We start from the raw sequence: 25,245 nt of genomic DNA, 5'->3' as shown, positions 1-25,245 counted from the left end.
TTACATGCCATGCATCATACATCATACACATCACACACCATGCATCAAATACATGCATCACATACTATACATCATTACTATTATTAACATAAAAACAGAAATAAGGTTATCCTGAATGACATCATAATGTATACTATCGTACACCTTTGTATGTTGAGGACTTTTCCATGTAGTTGTGTCAGCGACGAAAATGATGAAATGCCCTAATTGGACTATATTTGTGTTCTCTTGCTGTTATTTTTTTTTAAACTGAATAATTGACTTGGCACTGCAGACGTTTGTGACGACTGACGAAATATGGTCACATTTTCACGAACAACCGTACCATTTGTAGTTAATCATGCAGTTATGCATTTGGTAGTTATTTTATATGAATATGGATCAGGTTTTGTGACATGTATTTACTATGAGTTAGCTGAAATCGATTGAAAGGATAAGGCGCTATCTACAACAGCAATCAGACGGCCGTTCTTGCTAATTAACTATTGGACAAAGTTATGATCAGTTATACATGAAATTTCATGACTGTACATATATATCAATTATGGTGATAACCCTTGTTCTGAAAGGGAATATTCAACTGTCACTTCAACCTTTATTATAAACACATATAGGTCACATGCAACCAAAAATTCAAACATGATTGAAACACAGTAACCACTTATTCGTGCAACATTTTGCACTTGGGTTTACCTCCCTCGAAACGAAGCAGTCGCGTCACCGAACCCAGTCAAAGCCGGTGGATGCGTACTCAAGCGTAAAGAAGCCTTTTCGTTGGCCACTGGTTCATTGATACGCCGATACGCTTAGTCGGCTCTTTGTTTATGGCTCATAAGCCCGATAGGTGTTAGTTTTAAACCGCATGTAGTCAGTGATTGAAGTTGTGCATTGGCAGACACATAGGTGTCAATAAACCAGACAATGAGTTTTCTCAGTTACAGAGTCTGCTTATCACAATCACCATGTATATTTTATGTAACGAGTAGATTATTTACTTGTTTGTGTACACAACCAAGATTTGAGTACTGCTCACGACCTGATACTCCGGACAGGCATACTGTTTGAAGCTCCGCGAACCTATTCTCTGCGCATACGTTATGAGCTCAGCGCAGCATAGCTGACGTTTTGAAACCACGTTTTCCCCCAACGCGGGGGAAAATTGGTGAATGGTTTGAACTCCGATTTCGCGGGCTATTTTTCATTGCGTGTTTTTTCAACTTCATAGATTGCATTGTCATTTTTTAATGATTAGTTTCGCTAAGTACATACCGAAAGGTATCAGAACCTACAAAGTTGTGTTTTACGATTTGCGTATGAACCACAAGGTATTAATTGCTTTATTCTTTTCTAATTCTAAAAAGGTTAATATGCGACCCTTATTGTAATATTTTTCACATTAAGGGTTGTAACACACAACCCATTTTGGCAATTTGGTCACGGCACTTCGATTCGTGTTGCCAAATTAGGACTCTTAGACCATCTGAACTAGTTTATCATGAATAACTGCTTTGTAACAAAAACGTGTTCGGTAGTTTATCACCACAGACAAATTCAATTGAAGCACATGATGGAATAAAACGTATTAACGGGTAATCGGGTCAGCAGTTGTGGGTTTGTCGGACGTTCTTAATGTCACATGACAAGAGATAGGGACTGTTCCTCCAATTGAAATGTATTTTAGAGATGTATTCTCAGACAAAACATGTAGCTCAACTTAACTAACTGAGAAAGAGATCTAAGAAAAGATCAGAGGCATAACTGGTATATTGACGTCTTGTGTAATACCGATGGTATTTCTCACAAATGGCAGGCATACGTGAGTGAGACTAAGAAGAAGCGGATTGCTAGTTGCCGTGACATCTTCAGTTTGAGGTTTGCTCCATTTCCGTTTAGTTGTGGTCAATGTACCATTTAGAGGTGAAACACTAAATGATGATAGACTAAGTACTTTTTTATGCTGGTGCTGATAAATTCAGTTATAAAATGTCATCGTTGTCGACCAACTACAATTGAACAGCAGAGCTAAGTCTTCTAAGTGTCCAGTGTATATTTGTTCGCTGTGGCGTCAGACCTGTGATGGGCTTGGTCCTGCTGTCTCTCCGAACTCTGATCGTAGTAATGTTCCCTGGTGTAACCGAGACCACGTATCTGGTGACGACGGCGTTAGAAGGAGCTGTCCGGGATGTTGTCGTGGTGGTTGTGCTTTCTGCGATGTTATGGGAACCGTAACACAAACCAGGTTGTGATGAGCAGCCGGCAATGCAGCCTATCCTTGAAATAAGTGAATAGGCTGTCAGCCTGCAGTCATAATGTTTCTCTACGTCGCTACGTGCCATAAGACGAAGGATAAACTAGTTTGAACATAAACATGTGTTCATCATGTGACATTGCTAAAAATGGATGTTTTCATTTGCGTGTTAGGGAAATATTGAAATAAGATCTCATACTTACTGCGTCAATAACTACAGCGACACATACACTTCCATAGTTAGAGAACAATATCCGTCATATTTACGATGTCAACTTACCTTCACGTCACATTCGAGCCTGCACCAGACCACCCAGTGATCAACGACAAAAGTATCGATCTGCGCACTTGGGAAAGGATGACATGTGTCAGCCAAGCCATCCAAGCCTCCGATTCTGTTCGTCGCCTCTTACGACAATCATATTTTTCTGAAGATCAGTTCTAGCCCGGATCTTCACGGATGACTAAATCGTTAGCATGCGGTTGTGAATCGCAATCAGTGTGTACTGAGAACTGGCGTTTGTAAAACCTGAGCATGTCCTACTCCTGACCCAACCGTGGCATCGTCACGAACATATGCAGAGGCAAGTACAGTGTAAACCTAGCAAAACAGGTAACATGTGGTGCAAGTAAAAACATGCAACAGGCAGTTTGGTCACGTATGCATAAATTGTAAATATCCTCCACCACCAAACGCTAAAAGCATTACTGAAATGTAATATTGGTCAAACTACACCTGAACAAGAATTGTAACAGCAATTTTCAAGAGACAATTTGGATTTGCACACATGACACACATATATTGAGAAGACATTTCTGAAATAATTACACAAGCAGGACCAAGCCCATCACAGGTCTGACGCCACAGGTGAACGTGAAGGTAAAGATGACGTATCTGCAGCTCCAAAGCGAACAAATATACACTGGACACTTAGAAGACTTAGCTCTGCTGTTCAATTGTAGTTGGTCGACAACGATGACATTTTATAACTGAATTTATCAGCACCAGCATAAAAAAGTACTATCATTATTTAGTGTTTCACCTCTAAATGGTACACTGACCACAACTAAACGGCAATGGAGCAAACCTCAAACTGAAGATGTCACGGCAACTAGCAATCCGCTTCTTCTTAGTCTCACGTATACCTGCCATTTGTGAGAAATACCATCGGTATTACACAAGACGTCAATATACCAGGTATGCCTCCGATTTTTTCTTAGATCTCTTTCTCAGTTAGTTAAGTTGAGCTACATGTTTTGTCTGAGAATACATCTCTAAAATGCATTTCAATTGGAGGAAAAGTCCCTATGTCTTGTCATGTGACATTAAGAACGTCCGACAAACCCACAACTGCTGACCCGATTACCCATTAACACGTTTTATTCCATCATGTGCTTCAATTGAATTTGTCTGTGGTGATAAACTACCGAACACGTTTTTGTTACAAAACAGTTATTCATGATAAACTAGTTCAGATGATCTAAGAGTCCTAATTTGGCAACACGAATCGAAGTGCCGTGACCAAATTGCCAAAATGGGTTGTGTGTTACAACCCTTAATGTGAAAAACATTAGGAATGTAAATTGTTTTACAATAAGGGTTGCATATTAACCTTTTTAGAATTAGAAAAGAATAAAGCAATTAATACCTTGTGGTTCATACGCAAATCGTAAAACACAACTTTGTAGGTTCTGATACCTTTCGGTATGTACTTACCGAAACTAATCATCAAAAAATGACAATGCAATCTATGAAGTTGAAAAAACATGCAATGAAAAATAGCCCGCGAAATCGGAGTTCAAACCATTCACTAATTTTCCCCCGCGTTGGGGAAAAACGTGGTTTGAAGACTCAGCTATGCTGCGCTGAGCTCATAACGCATGCGCAGAGAATAGGTTCGCGGAGCTTCAAACAGTATGCCTGTCCGGAGTATCAGGTCGTGAGCAGTACTCAAATCTTGGTTGTGTACACAAACAAGTAAATAATCTACTCGTTACATAAAATATACATGGTGATTGTGATAAGCAGACTCTGTAACTGAGAAAACTCATTGTCTGGTTTATTGACACCTATGTGTCTGCCAATGCACAACTTCAATCACTGACTACATGCGGTTTAAAACTAACACCTATCGGGCTTATGAACCATAAACAAAAAGCCGACTAAGCGTATCGGCGTATCAATGAACCAGTGGCCAACGAAAAGGCTTCTTTACGCTTGAGTACGCATCCACCGGCTTTGACTGGGTTCGGTGACGCGACTGCTTCGTTTCGAGGGAGGTAAACCCAAGTGCAAAATGTTGCACGAATAAGTGGTTACTGTGTTTCAATCATGTTTGAATTTTTGGTTGCATGTGACCTATATGTGTTTATAATAAAGGTTGAAGTGACAGTTGAATATTCCCTTTCAGAACAAGGGTTATCACCATAATTGATATATATGTACAGTCATGAAATTTCATGTATAATTGATCATAACTTTGTCCAATAGTTAATTAGCAAGAACGGCCGTCTGATTGCTGTTGTAGATAGCGCCTTATCCTTTCAATCGATTTCAGCTAACTCATAGTAAATACATGTCACTAAACCTGATCCATATTCATATAAAATAACTACCAAATGCATAACTGCATATGTGACCATATTTCGTCAGTCGTCACAAACGTCTGCAGTGCCAAGTCAATTATTCAGTTAAAAAAAAATAACAAATATAAAAACTTATATATAAAAAGAACACAAATATAGTCCAATTAGGGCATTTCATCATTTTCGTCGCTGACACAACCATATGGAAAAGTCCTCACCATACAAAGGTGTACGATAGTATACATTATGATGTCATTCAGGATAACCTTATTTCTGTTTTTATGTTAATAATAGTAATGATGTATAGTATGTGATGCATGTATTTGATGCATGGTGTGTGATGTGTATGATGTATGATGCATGGCATGTGATGTATGGTATGTGATGTATGATGTATGATGTATTTTATATGATGTATGATATGTAATAGATGGTATATGATGTATGGTATGTGATGCGTATGGTGTATATGATATGTTATGTATGGTATGTGATGTATGATGTGCGATGTATGGTATGTGATGTATGGTATGTGATGTATGGTATGTGATGTATGGTATGTGATGTATGATGTATGTTATGTCATGTAAGGTATGTAGCATATGGTGTGCGATGTATGGTATGCGATGTATGGTATGTGATGTATGGTATGTGATGTATGGTATGTGATGTATGGTATGTGATGTATGGTGTATGTTATGTGATGTAAGGTATGTAGCATATGGTGTGCAATGTATGGTTTATGATGTATTTATACTCACGACAGTACATACACGCCTATGACGACTGTATTTCAAACACTGGTGAACGTGCAAACTTCAACTTCACAGAGCAGGTCATCAAGAGAGATAGCTCTGACATTGGATCCTCCACAACCCAAATCACTCTATACAACATATACGGAACGGTTACGGCGATGTTAGAAGCATAGTAATTGCAGGTGTGTTTTCTGTTGTCTGTTTTTTATAAATGTAAAACCTGTAAATCCTGTGCAGTTGATGATCGTGTGTTGTGTTGGATAACCCTGTCTCTCTGAACCGTGTGGTCAATTCCATGCTGCTGCTTTGCTATGTGTTATAGATATGAAACATTAATGTAAGATCACCCCGGTTACATGATTCCATCATAAGAGGCATCTCAGGACGACTCCTTCATGTGGGAACTAGACTGCATGATTCCGGCCTGTTTGGCAGTGTGTCCTATAGCAACAATGTTGAAAGAACATGACAACTTTCTTAAACAACCTGATAAGAGTTAGCTCCCTTCCACTACCAACGGCAATGTGGTCATCATCATGACTACATTGTATGAAGATGACCTATATACATAGTTTAAGGTTAAATAGGGAGCTATCTAACTGATATTCGCTGTGGCGTCGAGCAACACTCATACAGTTTCATGGAAATGATATGAGTGACGGATGCGACAGGTGGGACAGGCAGGCTTCCTCAGTCTGTGACCACCAGACCTCATCACTGATTGTCAGTATCCATCAATATAATGTTTACAGCTGCTTTTCTTTAGACGGCCAGTGAAATCTCTGGGATAACCGGTTATGCTATCACGTTGACATCATATATTTACGTGTCTATTTGTCATACGAGTGTGATGTGTATATTTCAGGGTGGGGAATCAAGTCATATACCTTTGGCAATCTCTCCTGCTAATGGACATAAACTAAGATTTTTTTGCGATCACTTTTTGTATGGTGAGTGTGTATAATTAGGTCACGTGCCATTCCAATGTCACTCTGATGATATAAGGACGTTGAGTGGTTATTATCAAAATTACATATATATTCACTTGTCACAATACATCCATCTTTTATGTTTATCAAAATGAAAATTATAGAAAATGTTTGTATGTCTCATTTATTCAGAACCGACAACTTCGACTGGCTTCCGGATCACAAAACTCCCAGGTGTATTCAACAAAGTCTAAGTTTCATGGAAGTGTCCAAACCAGAAGGGCGAACGAAATGGAAAGATTATCAACGTCAACGTCGTAGCGACTTGACCCAAAATTCTAACGATTTGATTGGATGACCGATGACCGTTTCATTCATAACAAACACGTGAATTCATTCGTTCTACAACTAATGTGCATTGTGGGAATGTCAACGTTGAGAACGTTATCGTGTCGCTGTTTAATTGTGAGTCGAACTGTGACATTATGTCCATGGAAAAACATTAAAGCAATGTTTTCACCAGGTTTCACAATCCAAGATGTTTATCTGATCTCATGGCGAAAGTGTGTATATTACTCACGATACAGTAGAATGGTGTTCTAAATTCTGTATTCTCTTGTCCAATGTGCTAAGATGGTTCAACATTATCCCTTGGGATTGCTGTAGCGATATTCAGAATTCAGAATGTTTTCAGGTATTTGCCCTGGTTGCACGATGTATTGTACTGTGTATATTTGGAATGGTTGATTTATAGTCCCATGAAGTCAATGCGTTTAGTGCTTGATATCACACTCAGATGGAATACAAACTCGTTGGCGTTCAGTGGACGAGTCGACCAGTAAAGGATCCGGGGTAGGATTACAACAATAAAACTATATTAAGTAACAATAGCAAAATGAGTACCATATGTTTTTCAGTGCAGTGGTGTATAGTACATGCAGCCAACCATTTCCAATGCTATTGCTGTTAAGTTTGTGAATGATAAGTACTCATGGATACTAATCTGTGACGTAAACATAGACTTTTCTGCAACATGGCTTCTTAATCTCTATATAATGAATTCCTGTTGGCGTTAAAAAATTCATAGAAAAGCATGTAGTATTAATTAGTACTATTGAAAACATGATATATACGCTGTACGTGTATACGCTGCATGTTGAAGGTAAACTGTTGCAGGTTCCACGATGCAGTAGACGGTACGATTCGACACAGTCATATTGTGAATGACAGTCAGAAAGTGATGACACCAGGTGCAAGCGAAGACGTTCCCCCGTCACATGCACATGCACTGTCAAATCATTTGTTCTCCTGAACACATAAATAGACAATCAGACAGGACGTCTTTTGTCGGTCATGTGTCAAATGATGTGTCTTCCACATGTCTGCTCTAAGCGTTTTAACGCATAATTAATGCTTTGTATGCTGTAACGTAATCAAACAACTTCTGAGCTCGAGTCTTTCGGCACTAATGGTACCTCAGACGTTCACATGAAATCATGAACACCAAAGCCTGAAGTCGCAGGAATAAAACTCAACATTAGAGGAAACTGTTAGAAAGTCTGTTTACAGTTTATATCTCACTGAATACAGCGATATAAATATGTAAGTTAGAGAGGGAGGTTAGTTTTAAGTCGCACTCAGCAATGTTCCAGCTACTAGTATATAGCGGCGGTCTGTAATTAATCGAGTCTGTCTAAATATGTAACAGATGATTATTATTGGTCTCATTTACCTCACCTAGACTACAAACCAAATAAAACCTCAAGTAAATGGATCTAGATTAAACCTAAACTGGTATCATGTCACAAGCATATCATCATAATCAGCAGCTCACTTACTTATCACAAATGGTTTAGCTTGAAGCTTTAATCACATTGCTCTGTGGGAAACTGGTGGAGTTCAGTATGCAGTGGTCCACGTTCAGTGTTTCACTCTCTGTGATGAGCAGACAACAAATCAAACATGTTAGCGGTTGATCCCGTCCAGAGCATCTCCGCAAACAACAAGAATATGAGTTCAACAAAATCGAGATCCTCCTCCTTTAGTAATGGTCTACTGTAGCTCATCTCATTGCCCGAAGGCCCCGTGTTATGCCGTCATGTTGACAACGGACGGCAGTGTTGTTCACACCACCGAAACTGGATCTGTCGTTGCTTCTTGCCTTTTCCTTTCATTTAAGTAGCGATTCTCGTTGTTCATCCTTAAAAGACGTCACTGTGCCTGGCGATATTGAACTGAACTGAACATTAAGATATTTTGGATGCATACTAATTTTCATATCGTAATCTCGAATCAGAATTTCAATATGTAAAGTTTATGAAAAAAATCTACCTTTAGTCCAGTTCCAAGAAGAATTTTACGACGTTTAATGCTGATATTGCATACGTCTCAATGATACATAATTTATGCATACGTATCGTCCTAGTACACAGAAATTTACACTTGTTGCTCCACAGGCATATGGAAAAGTTTTCAGTTATTTTCTGATGTGTGTAGTAATTACAAATATTGTATTTAACTGGCGTTGTTATTGTGTACTGAGACCTAACCCAAGTGTAATATTTCATCTTAACATTATTAGCCTTTTTATTGGTTAAGAAATGTATGACCCAAGGCGTCATTTGCCGGTGTGACCGAATACACACTACACATGACTGGTTAGTATTCATCTTGATATGGACACGACCGTTGAATCCGTCATTTCACTGGTCAGATAACAATTATCAGTACATCACAACTGTGTTACTGTCAGCGTGTCTTTTTAAAGCATGTTAGTTATGGTAGTGAAAGTCTTCTTTGTCTCTTAGGTCTCTGATAGCGGAATAATGGTCGCTAGCAGTGCAGTTAGTTGATAACGTACTAGTTTGCATCTTACTTGGGTGTGTGGGATACCATTTTGGGAAACAAGTTCCTCACTTGTCATTACATCAGGTAACTGATTGAAACCGTTTAAAACCATGATATTTCATAGCCTCAAAAGTTGTGGTCAAGGTTCCCCTGTGTTTCTGAACGGGTTTTCTTGGGCGTTTAGCATGACACAGATATATCCTTAATTCATAAATGTCAAAGGTATGACAATTTACTAATTTGAAAGGCTGCATTCCCTTGTTGTCACAGTGTGTCTACAGAATGTGCACAATGTGTGTTATTTGTATACCTACAATGAATACCACCCCACCCCATCCCATCCCACCCAGACTGTCGGCACCTACTAGGTACAGAGTTGAGGAGGACATGAGGACATTCGATATCGAAAGTGTATAGCAGGCGGCGAGGTTGACATAAGGACAACCAACGCCGAAAAAGATAAATATGGGTTTGAAATGACACAAGGACAGTCGATACCAACAGTATTAAGTAAAGAGTATGGCAGGACATGAGGACAATCGACACCATTAGTGTAAAGTAAAGTGTTGGTTACACATATGGACAGTCAACACCGTGAATGATACTATCGGGTGGATGTAGACATGAGGACATCCAACGCTAAGACTGTTAAGTAAATGGTTTAGTTAGACATAAGGACAGTCGACACTATCAGTGTTAAACACGTTTAAGGGCAATCGACAGTTAAGTAAAGGCTTTAGTTACACGCGAGGACGGTCGACACTAACAGTGTTAAATAAAGGGCTTAGTTACACATAAGGATGGTCTACACTGTCAGTGTTAAACACAAGGTTTAATTACACGTGAGGACAATCGACACTGCCAGTGTTAAGTAAAGGGTTTAGTTGCACATAAGGACAGTCGACATCAACAGAGTAAAGTATAATGTTTAGTTACACACATCACAGTCGAGACTAGTAGTAGTGTAAAGTAAAGGAATGACCAGGATATGAGACCAGCCGTCAGTGTTTTGTGTTAAGCATATGGTAGGGCTGTACCCAACCGTAACCTCACAAAATCCAATACGTGTTTCAATCACAGACATTAACAAAGTGTGGTAAATGCATACCTACACCATGACTTAACAGTGACATACATTAGTTTAATTTTCACTGAACGGTGTATGTGCCAGGGGGCGCTCTGTTGCAACTATTGTTGAGATATCGCTGACTGTCATCAGCGGGTGAGACTATGTTTCAGTCATCAGCTCAAAACAAAGGGTCTTACTTTAGAGCAATGGCGAGTCACTAATTGTCAATTGTATGTTACCGAAGACTTCATAAGGAAAATTCAGTTTTATCAAATAATGTACATTGCAGCTAAAACAACGCCTGTTATTCCCGTTGTACCGGTTATTCTATTTTTCAGCACGAACAAAGGCTCGACCAGGAAGGTAATTTTTATTGAAAAAGAAAGATCCAATGTGGCGTGTCCGGTAACCGGTTCAGTATACACACACTAGGCATATGATTACATATGGGCGGGGTTCGATTAACAATGTCCTTCACATTGTGCACCGTTCCCTTTTCCTAACATGTGGCATTTGAGTGATTCAGTATTATACGAATACGAATCTTGTTAACAAGTCTGCCTTACACAGAACCAGACAGTCCCAGTGGTGCATTGGATAGAGCGCCCGCCCGGAGCAAATTGAAGTCTCAAGTGCGATCCCCGGTAACGTCATAAGAAAAGACGATTTCAAATGATAGGTTTTTTTTGTCCCTGTCTGGCGCTTGACATTAACAGGTACAAGGACTGGTCGACTCGGAGTCAGTGTAATGTGTCTGAGTGGGGTCTTGATGTTTAACTGAAGCATGGTGTCTCAGTGAGCTAGCACAAGAGAACTAGTGTTAGTCTGGACTAGAACTTGCATGACGTTCACCTCATCTAACCCAAGTAGAAGCAGACTCATTCAGAACATATGTCATTCCTATTTTCTTCAGTATTGTTCACTGAATGTATCATGTTGTTCAAAACCTAAACAACAACATCTCCAACTCATGCATATGGCATCCTAATCCTGACACACATGTGTATGTCATGCTATATGTTGGCCATGACATTCTAAATGTGTTATGCAATTTGAATTGGACGGTTTACATCTTACTTCCTGGATTATGCATACAGGCCACTGTAAGCCCACAACCCAACCGGTTAACACTCTGTTTCACAGCCTATAAACAAGCACGTTAGCAGTACCAATGTCTCATTTTGCAGTAACTGTTATACTTTACTTCCAACCCTCTCCTTTCATAAAATGGGTGTTACCAGTCAAACAAATCACGTGAAACATTTCTGTACAGTATTATCATATACGACCAGGAAGTTGTCACCCTAGGTCTATTTTCCTTACCATATCGTTTTCGGTTGGATTTGTACAGACATTTGACAGACATCTGTACAGTCCAACAACGTTATGTCGAGCTTCGTGGGTCTTACAGATGTCTCGATTTATAAACCTTTATAATCTTCCTTCTGTCATCATTTGCGGTTATGTGGAACCTCGGATAACTCGAAGTGTCTGCGTATACATAGGGTAATCCAACTTCCACAACAAGGTGTTCAACTGTATTGTATCCAAGCCTAAATTCAACAAGAGAAAAATATACATTCCGTTTATGTTGACTGGTTGTCATACATTGCTGCAAGGTGAAATATTGCTATTGCCGTTGCACATGCTTATAGGGTTTGAAGTGGACTGGTAAGTGGTTGGGGCATGTGATTACAGCTACAAGGATGTTGAACAGGAAGTAAGATGTAAAGATGCCTGAGCTGCATAACACACGTCTTGAAGTGGTATTAAAATATTTGTACAATGACATTTTATATGGCTAGAAATGTCTTTATTGCAGTATATGCGACGTTCCAGTGTACATGTTAACACTATTATCAAACAAGTATATGCACAACATTATTCACAAAAAGAATATATACATGAAAGATATTTGAACTAATGCAACTAAAAAGGTCGATGTACAGTGCCATGTAATTACTTATTGTAGTTGTAGTTACATATGTTGATAATGCTTATAAAGCGTGGGGAAGATTTATTCTTGATTTTAATATGGTAAGCTGCAGGGATGGTAAGCTGTAGCTGTAGATCACTGACCGTGATCTCTCATCCTGTTGGGCTGTTTGATGGTAATTACGTTTACGAGAGTTCCTATCTTGTAGTCTCAATCAAATGGGTTTTAGTGTGGATGATTTGGTGAGTATTGCCTTCACAGATACCTTATATTCTTTGATTGTCTGTGCATGTGGGCGTTTTATAAGAAACATTGTCAACTTCATGTGTCAACTTTATGTGTCAACTTTATGTGTATGCTAACTGCAGCTGTCGACTTCTCTCATGTCCTGAACAAACCTGTACTGAAAAACAGATGACTGTCCTCATGTCCTCCCGTTTACGGTGTTTAACAATGGTGATGTCGACTGTTGATGTCAACTGCCCTCCTGTCCATCCAGTGAACTTTAATTAATTTAATATATATGAAAGAGAGCACAACCCAACTGCAACAATAATACCTCTTATTAGGACTATACGCGTGAAGATACGAATCACCAAATTCAGATAAGTAATTTGGAAAAAAACAATGAACTAGTATTTGAGGACTTAACTTAACCACAATAATCCTCAACTAGAATGAAGATAATGAAACTCTGTCATAACCATCATTGTTCTAATAGATAGGAAAGATTTCATCTACCTACAAAATATCAATACCAACCTATCCCTGTCAAGACCAATAGTCTAAAGGTTACAAGTGAAACGCCAGACTGAGGGCAAGGATGCAAGGAACGTACCAGCATATCCCTGTGTCCACCGTCCCAAGGGATTCTAGTTGTTGGAGACCATCGTGCCAACTACCACCAACTAGAATGGTTGCTGAATGAATAGGTGCTTGGCGGACGTCGGAGGGGACAACCTTTGACTTGACCAAGGAGTATTAAAACTGATTCTTGGAACTCAGTACTTGTGTTACGCAAGCGTCAGGTTGTAATCCATAGCAAAACTATTAATTGATCTTATGATTTGATAACTAAACAGGAGATAGCAAACGCTACTGGCTACCTTCACCTATACTTTTAATTATCCCGGAGTAACTAATATTGAAGATATAGTTCAAATAAAGATGATAACAATAGTCTTCCACTGAGTTTTATAGAAGGAAGTACTGTATCCCTTCCAAAATAAACCAGTTAACATAAGTTAGACCATAAAGCCTGAAAACCAGTTATTATGGGCTCAATTACATGACAAAAAATAAGTTGAATTGAAATGTTGACAGTACATCTTGACATGTATAGTCCGTGACAAACACAGACAACTTAATACAGGGCTTCGTCACAGTTATCACACTGCCACACATATCTGACCAAGACGTTTTCCGGCAAACTACTTTTCATGTGAACATGTTTTTTACCGTAAGAGAACTCAAGAAAACAAAAAGTTCCCATACAATAGCGAATCCTGTCTTTGAACAAACCAACGTCCCTATATGTTTGTTATCTGACCAATGAAGTGGTGATAGATCAAATAAAGATGTGTGATTGCCTGACTGTCCAGAGATTAACGTTAACGAGGTATGTGTATTGTGTAGAATAAACATGTATCGTGTAGTCTCCACGGTCATGATGGCAAATAACCGACTCGATCATGTATTCCTTGAACATTAGTGTTATTTTCGAATAGCATGCCTGACAGAGGAGGTATTGCAGAGTATCTAAGCTCCCCGGCGTCACACAAGCGCAAATATTACAACGCCAATAAAATTTCCAATTCTTAACGATATCATGAATGAACTCGCATAACGTCACTGTACGAATGTTGTGTATTTAGTGTAACAACTTCATTTCCCGGGCAACAGTTTTGCATATACAGCAATGAACGGAGTCGGAGAATACGTCTTGAAAATAAACTAAAATCAAATTTCATTGATAATATTTCAATTTTACTTTCGTGACTAATTCTTAAATCATGATTGTTATTACTTATCATTTTTAAAAAATCTTCATAGCAGCGATCATCAGTTACCATCTCGGGAAGATCTTCCAAGGAAAAGGAATGCGTTAGTCGGAAAACTGCAATTAAAAATTATTATTTCTATAGGTTATGAAACCTGCAGCATTCAACGCACGCACATACGCACACATACACAGACAGACAGACACACACGTACTGTACATTTTTGCATTTGGGAATATATGGTATTCATTTTACTACTGCAACATTTATCGATGGGTACTCATCATTCGCAGCATTTGAACTGATTGGCTGCGTGTACTTTACATGGTTGCATTGAAGAATATATGGTTCTCGTTTTGCTTTTTGTTACTTGCAGTTCTATTTAAATCTGGTTTCAATATTAATCCTCCCATAATCATGAGCATCTGCATTCTGGTAAGTGGCAAGTGCGTCATAGGTATTGTCTGTTTTCCGAGTGGAATGTCCAGATGCATAGTTTATATAACCCTCATTACTGTGACCGTTGTCAACAGTCACCATTTGACAATCGGGAATCTTGTCATATATGTCGTCTTGCTCGGGGCGGACTTCAGCCCTTGCGTGGACTTCATCTCTGCTCCTCTTGGACCTTTCATTGTGTGCTTTTCTGCAAGATATCAAATTATTATCTCATTTTTGACTCACTGTGTGGTTCACGTCATTGATTTAAAACGTTCGCCTATGCTACATCTTGATGACGAGCAGCTACCAGTAGGACCTGTCCTGTATCTAGAGGTCGAAAGTGTCATCATGGTTGATTAAGCGAGGTGCAGACCAGTACTTATGAGTAATGGAATTACGGGTATATCGCGGAAGTCCGAGAAGAACAAAGATATTGCTGACATTGTTGCTTGCTGTGTGTATATTTGTTAACTTAAACCTGCCAGCAAAAACAGCAAAAGAGTGAACTAGAATCTATTGCAAAATCAGGACTTATAGTGCAGGGTGCATGGTAAAAATCCATCGTTTTGCTTAAAAACAATACGTGTGAGTTTGATAGTTTGATTACAGTAGAGACAACAAAAACATTTCAACATTCCCGAGTAATTTCCTCTAAAAGCTGAGTCGGTTTTACAAGTGTGACAGTATCATTAGCATACACTTGTATCAGCAGTAATGCAGCTTTGGGATATTGTGTGTAAACAAATCTAGTCTGGACCAGACAATCCCGTGATTGTCGCCATAACGAATGTTGTTAATCCCTGCCCAAGAAACTTCAGTTTCTCCACTCTGATCTATTTTGATAAATATGGAAGGGTATCACACAGTAAGTGTAAATATGTTATTTAGGAGATAAACATCACGTGTTGGCCAATTTCCGGGTGTTATTGAGTATTTGAAGCCCGGGAATGTTTCATTTGAAACTCAATAACACCCGGAAATTGGCCAACACGTGATGTTTATCGACATTGTAAACACAAAAGTAAACCCCGAGGTCCACACGCGTTTTTCTGGCCGCACTCATTGACCTTGAGTACGGGCACAGCAGTGAAGAGGCGTCAGCCAGTCGTTTCAGCTGGTTCCCATGGTAGCATCTAGAACTGCTCATTGATACTGTAGGGGAGTTTCTCAAAATGGTCTTATTCTGTCATCATGACAAGGAATGTGGGCCTTTTTCTGTTCCTCAAATCATAGGAGCATTGTCTTAGGTCAAGACAATTACAAAATAAAATAATTTGTCTGCTTTGGGCAAAATATAAAAAAGAACAACCTATACACCCTCCAATCAAAGTAGTTGGAACCTTCCACATTCCAAGGTATCTCTACCAAGAGCCCTTCGTGGCATGCAAACATTGACACAACCTTAATCGAGATTACAAAATGGTTTAAAATGACAACAAAACAGTTTTTTCAAGGTAGGAAATTCATTTAATTTGCACAATTATTCTCAGCAGTAGTGGGCACTCTGGGCCGCTCTTTTCAAAATCTAAAGTTTTTAATGGAAAGAAAAGCTTAATATCCATGAGCACCCCTATTGCGAACATGGACTGGTCAGTTGACCCAGACTACTGGAAGTTGTTATTTATAGTCACATTTGAGTTTGGCATGTGGAAAAGGCCACGTGTAACAGTTTCAAAAGAACGATTCACTTGGAGGTTTGTCAAATTTGACAACTGAGTTCGCTGTACAGTTGAACCCCCTACATCACGCCGCTCACCCTGCAGAATCCCTGAATATGCACGTTTTTGAGCTGAACTCGATTCAACTGAGTAGGATTTCAAAGATTCATCGTTACGATGACCAGTGATTTTACATATTTCCCGGTTTTCAACTCCCGTGTGAGACAACAAGGTTACAGCGGTTGCACGAAGGCAGTGGTTTGTGTATGTGTTCTCAAGACCGGCATCTTTACTGATGTCTTTCATGAACAGTGCAAGAGAATTTTTACCAAGCGGACGGGTGTTATACCAGACAGTTTCAGATAGAGAAACACATCGTTTGGGCTGCTGGAAGAAAGCATGGTTATCCAGATTCATGTGTGAAACATATTTTTCAAATGAGGACACTGGACAGAACCGTGTGTTCGTGGCATAAATTCGCTTGTTGGGCTCAACTTCATCTTTCAGGTCACCACGGTGATTTTTTGTCATTTCTGAATGTGTCATTTCAATATACTTGTACTGATTTTCATCCGTGGCAACTCTGAACGACGAAGCGACAAGTTGACGTTGGTTCTCCGTACCACGACGAGCGAAACCAAGGGTCAGATCAAACCAAACCTTCCGAATTAAACCAAGAGGGTTATCTGTCAAGTCTTTGAATGTCATTTAGAAGTGTAAATACATAAGAATGAAGATTTTATGGATATCAACTTCTTTATGAGAGAACACAACGTTTCGGAGTTAATGCTTACTCCTTCATCAGGTGATTGAGAAAGGGATACAGAGGTGTATTTATATGTACAGGTAAAACAATAACAAAGTAACAAGTGGAATGAGTTAACGAAAGCTAGTATAAACAAGCACTGATAGGAAGCCGATGGTTAAGATAACAATGATGGAAGCCAACGGTAATGCATTACAGTTGATTGGATATGTTTACATAACATGATTGGGGATAAGGATGGAAGCCAATGGTGATGCATTACGCATGATAGGATGATGTACATAACACACGATAGGGGGTGAGCATGTTTACATGAGGGTTGGTGATGTACGCACACAAGTATGTACTCGGGTAGATAGGCTATACATGAATTACATAGATAGAATGTACACAGGTAGATGAGATTATTTTATCAATAAGTCCCAGGCACTTGGTAGGTACACTCCTTGGTCGCGGTTGATGGCTGGTTTCTGTCTCCGGATCTCGATGGCCTCTTGCAGTTTCCTTTGGTACTATCTACCAACAACAACAACTGGCGCCAAAGGAAACTGCAAGAGGCCATCGAGATCCGGAGACAGAAACCAGCCATCAACCGCGACCAAGGAGTGTACCTACCAAGTGCCTGGGACTTATTGATAAATTAATCTCATCTACCTGTGTACATTCTATCTATGTAATTCATGTATAGCCTATCTACCCGAGTACATACTTGTGTTTGTACATCACCAACCCTCATGTAAACATGCTCACCCCCTATCGTGTGTTATGTACATCATCCTATCATGCGTAATGTATCACCATTGGCTTCCATCCTTATCCCCAATCATGTTATGTAAACATATCCAATCAACTGTAATGCATTACCGTTGGCTTCCATCATTGTTATCTTAACCATCGGCTTCCTATCAGTGCTTGTTTATACTAGCTTTCGTTAACTCATTCCACTTGTTACTTTGTTATTGTTTTACCTGTACATATAAATACACCTCTGTATCCCTTTCTCAATCACCTGATGAAGGAGTAAGCATTAACTCCGAAACGTTGTGTTCTCTCATAAAGAAGTTGATATCCATAAAATCTTCATTCTTAGGGTTATCTGTGTCAAAACTTTCACGGATTATGTCAAGTTCACGTGAAGGGATTGCGGCGTGATGTTTTGTGTTGTCAAGTCCTTCTTTTTTAGCTCTCTTATCATGGACAAAAATACATTGTTTGCTGTGTGAAAATCTTTATCTTGGAGGATGTTTATGTTGCGATCATAAGGAGACGCTCTTATGTGCCTGTGAATAGCAGCCCTTAGGCCAACAAAGGTTGACTTGGAGTTCCGAACTTCGGCATAGAACAACCTCAGCCTCTCATTCAGCTCAGAGCTTGCCAGAAACTCGAATTCCCTTACATATCCACGGAAATCCAACCATTCTGTAAAAGACATTGCCCCAATTTGAATCCAGTGAGTATTTATATCTACATATTTTTTCTAACAAAATTTAATAGTGTCAAGCGTAACAGAACGTGGCATTCACCGGTAAAGTCTGTAATATGTCCTTATTTGTTTTGAATTTGAGTGTGTTAATTCGTTTCACAAAGAGGAAAGTAAATTTCGAAGTTATTACACGTTTTCTATGTATTATGAACAGTGAACAAATTAAATGCAATGTCAAGCCCTCAAGGTTAATTTTTGCAGAGTTGTTGTTATCATGTGGGTGGCAGGGGACATAACTCTAAATGTCTCGGTTTGTTTACATTTTTGGATTTCTTACCTTTACACCCCATGCAGTGTTTCTTTCAGTAGCTTTAGATAATGAGGTTTCCATTATTCCCCTCAGCCCCACTTCATCCACCGTAGCAAATCTCCCCGTTTCTGTTGTAGCCTCTATGTCAGCTGTCTCCGCCTGAACGCTGGGTTGAGAGTTTGCAGTTGAAGCAGACGTTGATGGAGCCAATTCCATATGTTCACCAAAATCTGTAATTTTACGATGATTTCTAACTAAATTACGTGAAAATCATACTTTTTTGTCTGTTTTTTTTTTATAATACTTTACTTGTTATTTTTTATCTTAAAAACTGGCAAGCAATCTGCATTTCTGCTTCCAAACGTGTTATGTATTTCTTGATCTACTGTCATTTCAATTTCAAGATTCAAGATTTTATTGCAGTATTATAGGCCTCCAGCCCAGAGTACATGTGATTCATACATAAGCATTTTTCCAAAAATACATATCCATCAATAAATAGTCAAGTCGAACATTATCAATAATATATACAATGATAACGAGTGAAGTGCTCATAGTATATGGTTACGCCATCAAGTAATACAGATCAAACCATATTGGCAGTGCAGTATACAGTGATCATAGAAATTGTGATGATAGTGAATGAAGCGCCCATGAACTCCCTTTAAATAAGTTTGTCTTTACACACTGCAATAAGCTTGTCTTTTCAGGTGACATTTCATAATATACAAAAATAAATGTTCACACACAGAGCTGTCTCTCATTACTTTCGCAAAATTTGTGAAGATTACCACTTATGCTAATGCTTGGCAAAAACTTATTTATTTATGTAAGTAACATAGAATTATAAGGTGAGCTTCATCCTCAACAACATTAAGCATTTTTTCCAAAAATACATATCCATCATTAAACATTCAAGTCAAACATTAACAATAATATATACAATGAAAACGAGTGGTCATTTTAATTTAATTACTTACAATCATCCTGCATTAATAATTCCAAGATGTTCTCGTCTATTTCTCCAAAAACGTCCTCAATGGTGCCAACATCGAAATTTGGAATGTCCAAATTTTCAGGTGCTGTGGAACACATCTTGATAATGGTGGAAGCGAAAAAAGTGCCGATTATTTGAACGTATTTACACGCACCGAATAGTCTTGAAATTTCAGGGAATCGAATTCCATTCGATCATGTTTTTCAACCAATCAGATTACAGAACACACTGACTTTTGGTTTACAATGCGATAATAAGTAGCGCATCGAAGTATGATGAAGTGTGCTTTCACAATTACATTTAAACATAAACATTTGTTCCCTAAAACTGGAAGCGGTGTGATCATTAAGTTACGTTCTGCTTTTAATATAGATCACACTCACCTTCGTCGCAGAATGAGAAAGATGCCTGTAACGACCAGTATGACAACTACCGCTGCAACGACACCTCCGACCACAGCAGCAACAGGCACTTGTTGTTTGCCTGTTGTTATTTCTATTCTGCTGCTCGTGGTGCATCCATGATTAGTGCAAGAGAATGCATATACACTGAAATGGTGAATACATTACTATAAAAGGCTGTGTACTAACAATACACAGAAACACAGAACAAGTCCTCAGTAAATTTTCACATTCTTTAAACCACTTTTTGAAACTAAGTGAATTCGTAAATTTTATATACTTACATAAATGTTTGCCCTGTAGGAAGTTTCCCATTCCAAAAGACATTGTTCGTGTTTCCACTGCAATCCTCATTTCCGAGAGTAAAAGGTAAGCTTGATCTTCCTGTAAATAACAAAAAAAAAAACCCAAACAAACCAAAAATCATAGGGCGACTAACTCCATTAGTTCTAATCTATTCACCCTAACCACAAGAGCATATTATGACGTTGGTATCTCGTATTTAATGTCCTACCCTCATACTTACCAACAACTCCATCAAGCCAGTCATCCTTTGTTGCTCTATAGGAAATACCAAAATCTTGCGCATTGGCTGCATTCCAGTTGGCCATATTGTCATAATCCACTGCAGTGGTAGTTTGGTCAGGATGTCCTGTATGGAAAATTAAACACAATGTCAAATTACATGCTTGACGTATATTGCTGTTGTAAAATGCCAACCGCATTATATTTGACAAGTTAAAAATGTCCACGTTCCTAAAATATGAAGATAATGCCTAAGAATGCTTTGATGGAACAATGTTTGTCCCTCTTGAAAGTCAAATATGTAATCGAATGTTCTCACATGTGAGTTTGCTTAGAACTCATAAAATGTGTTATCACAAAATCAAAGATTCGGAAGACCTTCATTACTCACCGACTTGCCCACAATTTTCTTTTCGACATACAATCAACCCCGTCTTGTATACTTGACCATTTGTACGATCATAAAGACATCTTGGACAAATCAGCAATGGTGGAGTCTCTGATTCCCCAGTTCCTTCTCTCACTGAATCCATAACTGCCGTCTGTGATGGAGCTAGAAAATTGCGAGAAAACATTTGGCAAAAACACATGCATCTAATATAAACGTACTTATAGAGAATTAAGAAAAAGATAAGAGCCACATTTGGAGATTAACACATTACACGTCCACTTCGAACAGTACATCGTAAATGCATGTAGCTTTATATAATGTTTAAAATGTGAGGTAAGATGAAATTGGGTTTCTACTCAACGGTCTAATTAGGAAACCAAGCTGTAAGTCGGTCAGTACCGTGTCCCTCATAGACACGGGCGACTGGGCTATTGTCAACATTGGCAGAATTTCTGCATCCTAGGGTGGATACCTATCGCCTGTCGATATTTGAAAATATCCCTGGTATTCCTTGTCTCTCCAGCAGTGTAGGTTATTTTCTAATCCCTGGATGGTATAGTGACTGATCCCAGTTGATCCTATTTCTGTGGGTTTTTTTGTCATGTGAACCATGTCATGTAAAAATATTATCTCTACAGACATATAACAAGCCATTTGTATCATATAAGTCCAATAGGTTGCAAAGGTTTATATTTAGTAGTACTCAGGGTCCATGTTTCATAGCAAAATCATGTTTAACCTTTGGTAGCTACTCCCTTGGTGAAATAGCTATGATAAAAACACACATTTGATATATATAAATCCGTAAACTAAAACCAGCGTCCTTACGATTGGTAGAAAAATATGAAAATGTTCAAAGGTAAAACACTTATTATACCTATATACCTAAGTACACAGCAGTATTTCAAATGTAAGAACGAAGTTGCGTTGGTATCTTCAAAACAGTTTCGGCGCATAAGTGTTCTCAGGCTGTATGCATAGCGATTACTTCTCCCTTGCTGTAACACTCATTTGGTGGTATAAACCTACGTATGCTATTTGTCATCATTTACTTGAGGGTCAGTTAATGAATTTATAACAGGTATAATTAGTGATAACATTTGGCATTCCTCCTGCCTGGGGTAAAAATTATGAATTAAGGTCTAACGTGGCAAATCTATTACATGTTATACATGTAATATGCGTATGTAAGTGAGCAATAGGGTTTTTCAGCTGAGTTATAAAAACAGACACCGATCAAAGGATTAGCCGATAACTTGCTGGTTGATTAATTACTTTTATCTTCCACAGTGGATTCGTCAAAAGCCGTTGTTTATGTGTGTAGATTTACAAATCTATACTGACTACACCCTGACGTAAAGTGCAAGTGTAAAAACGACATCCTTCCTTTAAAGAATTAACTGAATGTAAAGAATTAATACGCCGATTGATTGATTTCTCATTATTGGCAAACTAAATTACTTAGAATGGCGGACATCATACAATTACTTACCAGGTGTGCTATCTTGGGTGACCAATGAGACTGTACACCAATGGGAAAAATCTGGTATGATGTATCACGTTTTCGCATATAAGACCGTTGAAAGACACACGACATAGAACAGCATTATTTACCAGCTGCAGATATCGTTCTTTCATGTGGATATTGATGTATTATTTAAGTCTTATTTTAATATTTGCATTTTGTTTTTATTTATGTGTTGTAGCATTCTGCAGAATCTGTATTACAGACAACATACACCAAAATACAAAGGCTGGCGCTGCAGAGGTCACGAACCAGTCAGAAATTCTGGAATATCATCCGGGTACTCACGGGAGAAAAACAAGAACAAAAGCAACAACCAGTCCACGGACATTGCTCTTCGCTAGTGCCCCTTTAACGTCACATTCTAGAACTTCACTCTTATATATAAATGTTTGGTTTCTTTGCTATGCTAACGTTTGCTATAAATGACAATGTCTAAAATTGGTTGATGCATGCCAGTTTTAGCGTAGGTCGATGAACATGCTTTTAGACGACATATAGCTGCAATATTGCAGATTGGGGTGTAGAAGAACAACAAATAAACAAAAATATATCACATGACTGTGATGGTGCACATCAACTTCAATCATCTGTTCCCTATTCTGGCACTTAAGTATGATGGAACGTTTTCATGAAATCTTATGACACCTGACTAACAGTACACGTTATACACTTTTTGTTTCAGTGACAGAACTCTCGGATTTAATAAAAACCCACAACGCTGAATAACTTGGAACAGAAATACAGCCACATAAAACAAACTCATACTCATTTCCTTTTCCATACAAAATGTGTGGTTTTAGAAAAAACAATATGCCAAATGCAGAACACATTTTCGTCAAATACCAGCACAAAATACTCAAATCATCGTAGACACAAAAGATTTGCACAGTGATTGACCCTGTTACCCAAAGAATGATTGGAAAATGCTCACTTTCATTTATAATATTACAAAGCCATCATGTTCATTAGCTGCAATCGGGACCCAGAGATATGCTCTAACGTAAAATAATACTTGTGTTTCTGAGGTGTATTTCACATTGAGTGACCTGGTCCCACAAAATCATTAAATCATACGTCTGGTGTATTCCCCTCAACACATGTCAACTGATAACAGCAGAGTTCAATTTTGAGTTAACACATTAATATGTACAAGAGTGCATGCCACACTTATATAGGTTACACTCTACCTAAAGATTTGTTATGGCTGTGGAACTAGTTTCGTCACTTTTAAGGATGAACCGCAGGTTTGACGGGTGTGATAAATAATAGCAACACATCATTGCATTTAATACCAAGTATCCATTAAATCAGCAAGTCGAAATGTTAGTCAGCAATGCAATACTTACCACCTCCCGCTATATCTTTGCTTACACTGACAACGGAGCCGGCAAACCCTTTGTTGTACAGACGGACCTGCTCACAGAGAAAATGTATAGAAGAAGTATGATTTCAAAGTCTTTGTATCGATAACAATAATGCAACGATAGATAAATAGATAACGATATACAAAAGCTAGGATAAGATACTAAGGGTTGGGATGATGCTGAAACAGTGGATAAAGAGGTGAATGTTTTGGGACTTACGTACCCTTTTCTACCTGAATGGATCTTAGCTAGATTTACACCATCCCTTCAGCTACTGCCGATTTTGGTGAGTTTTTTAAAGCCAATATTAAAGTAACAAATATACTACGATTAAAGGTATGATGGATGATACGTACCCTCTTAGTAGGACAATAAGTTTACAATACTTCAACCCCCTTTGAAGGTACAGCCAAAACAATCTAAGTAACTAATCTATCCTACCAATCATAAAAGTTCATCTCTCTAAAGAACATAGTAATCAAAACGGAGGATCCGCACCTTTTGACAGGTATGCATGAGTATACCTCGTGTGGCCAATGCTGCATGGTTGCATGATGACTTCTTCACATCTGGATTGACAGGTTAAACCGGTGTAAGGCTTTATTGCATGTAATGTATTTATACCTACTTGGGAGTCCCACTTCCTCTGCATCAGATCATGTATATAAGTTCTAATGCTAGCTTTGTAATCAGAGTATGGACTGAGAGAAATGATGTCACAGATTTGTTGAGTGTGCCTTGGCAGCAAGATCAGAGGACGATGTCACATTGTCCAATGGCAAGATCATTACACAATTCAATATTTCCTGGTAAAAGTGGATGTTTGCAAGGTATTTTGTAATCGCCTGAAGACGAGAAAGAGAGTTTGAATAGATTATATATTGTTTATGTTTAGGGTGTCTTTGGACCCTATGTGTAAGAGACCTCAAGATAGCGTTTGCTTCAACTGTAAAAATAGAGCTGATACCCGGAACACGTCACAATTTAATTCTGGACTCACAAAAGTCCAGAAACTCTCAGCACTGTGGCCACTCTCGCACATGCGATTTCGCAAAATTAAACAGGCAG

At 38.6% G+C, this 25,245-nt stretch overlaps 2 protein-coding genes across 5 annotated transcripts in view; both read right to left on the bottom strand.

Annotated features, from left to right (window-relative positions):
- LOC137286175 (receptor-type tyrosine-protein phosphatase H-like) overlaps positions 1–25,245 on the bottom strand; it is a 298,258-nt gene that overhangs the window by 101,644 nt on the left and 171,369 nt on the right. The window lies entirely within an intron of this gene.
- LOC137286178 (fibronectin-like) overlaps positions 12,229–25,245 on the bottom strand; it is a 263,485-nt gene continuing 250,468 nt past the window's right edge. The window contains exons 21-26 of the mRNA XM_067817877.1: positions 24,160–24,226; positions 21,286–21,447; positions 20,896–21,021; positions 20,654–20,753; positions 20,352–20,516; positions 12,229–15,019 (exon numbers count right to left, since the gene is read on the bottom strand). Of these exons, the coding sequence (XP_067673978.1) occupies positions 14,752–15,019; positions 20,352–20,516; positions 20,654–20,753; positions 20,896–21,021; positions 21,286–21,447; positions 24,160–24,226 (888 nt within the window). The 3' untranslated portion in view covers positions 12,229–14,751. The remainder of the gene's footprint in view (positions 15,020–20,351; positions 20,517–20,653; positions 20,754–20,895; positions 21,022–21,285; positions 21,448–24,159; positions 24,227–25,245) is intronic.

Source organism: Haliotis asinina, chromosome 6 (assembly GCF_037392515.1).
Source record: "Haliotis asinina isolate JCU_RB_2024 chromosome 6, JCU_Hal_asi_v2, whole genome shotgun sequence".
Lineage (NCBI taxonomy): Eukaryota > Metazoa > Mollusca > Gastropoda > Lepetellida > Haliotidae > Haliotis > Haliotis asinina.
This window is presented reverse-complemented; position numbering and strand designations above follow the sequence as displayed.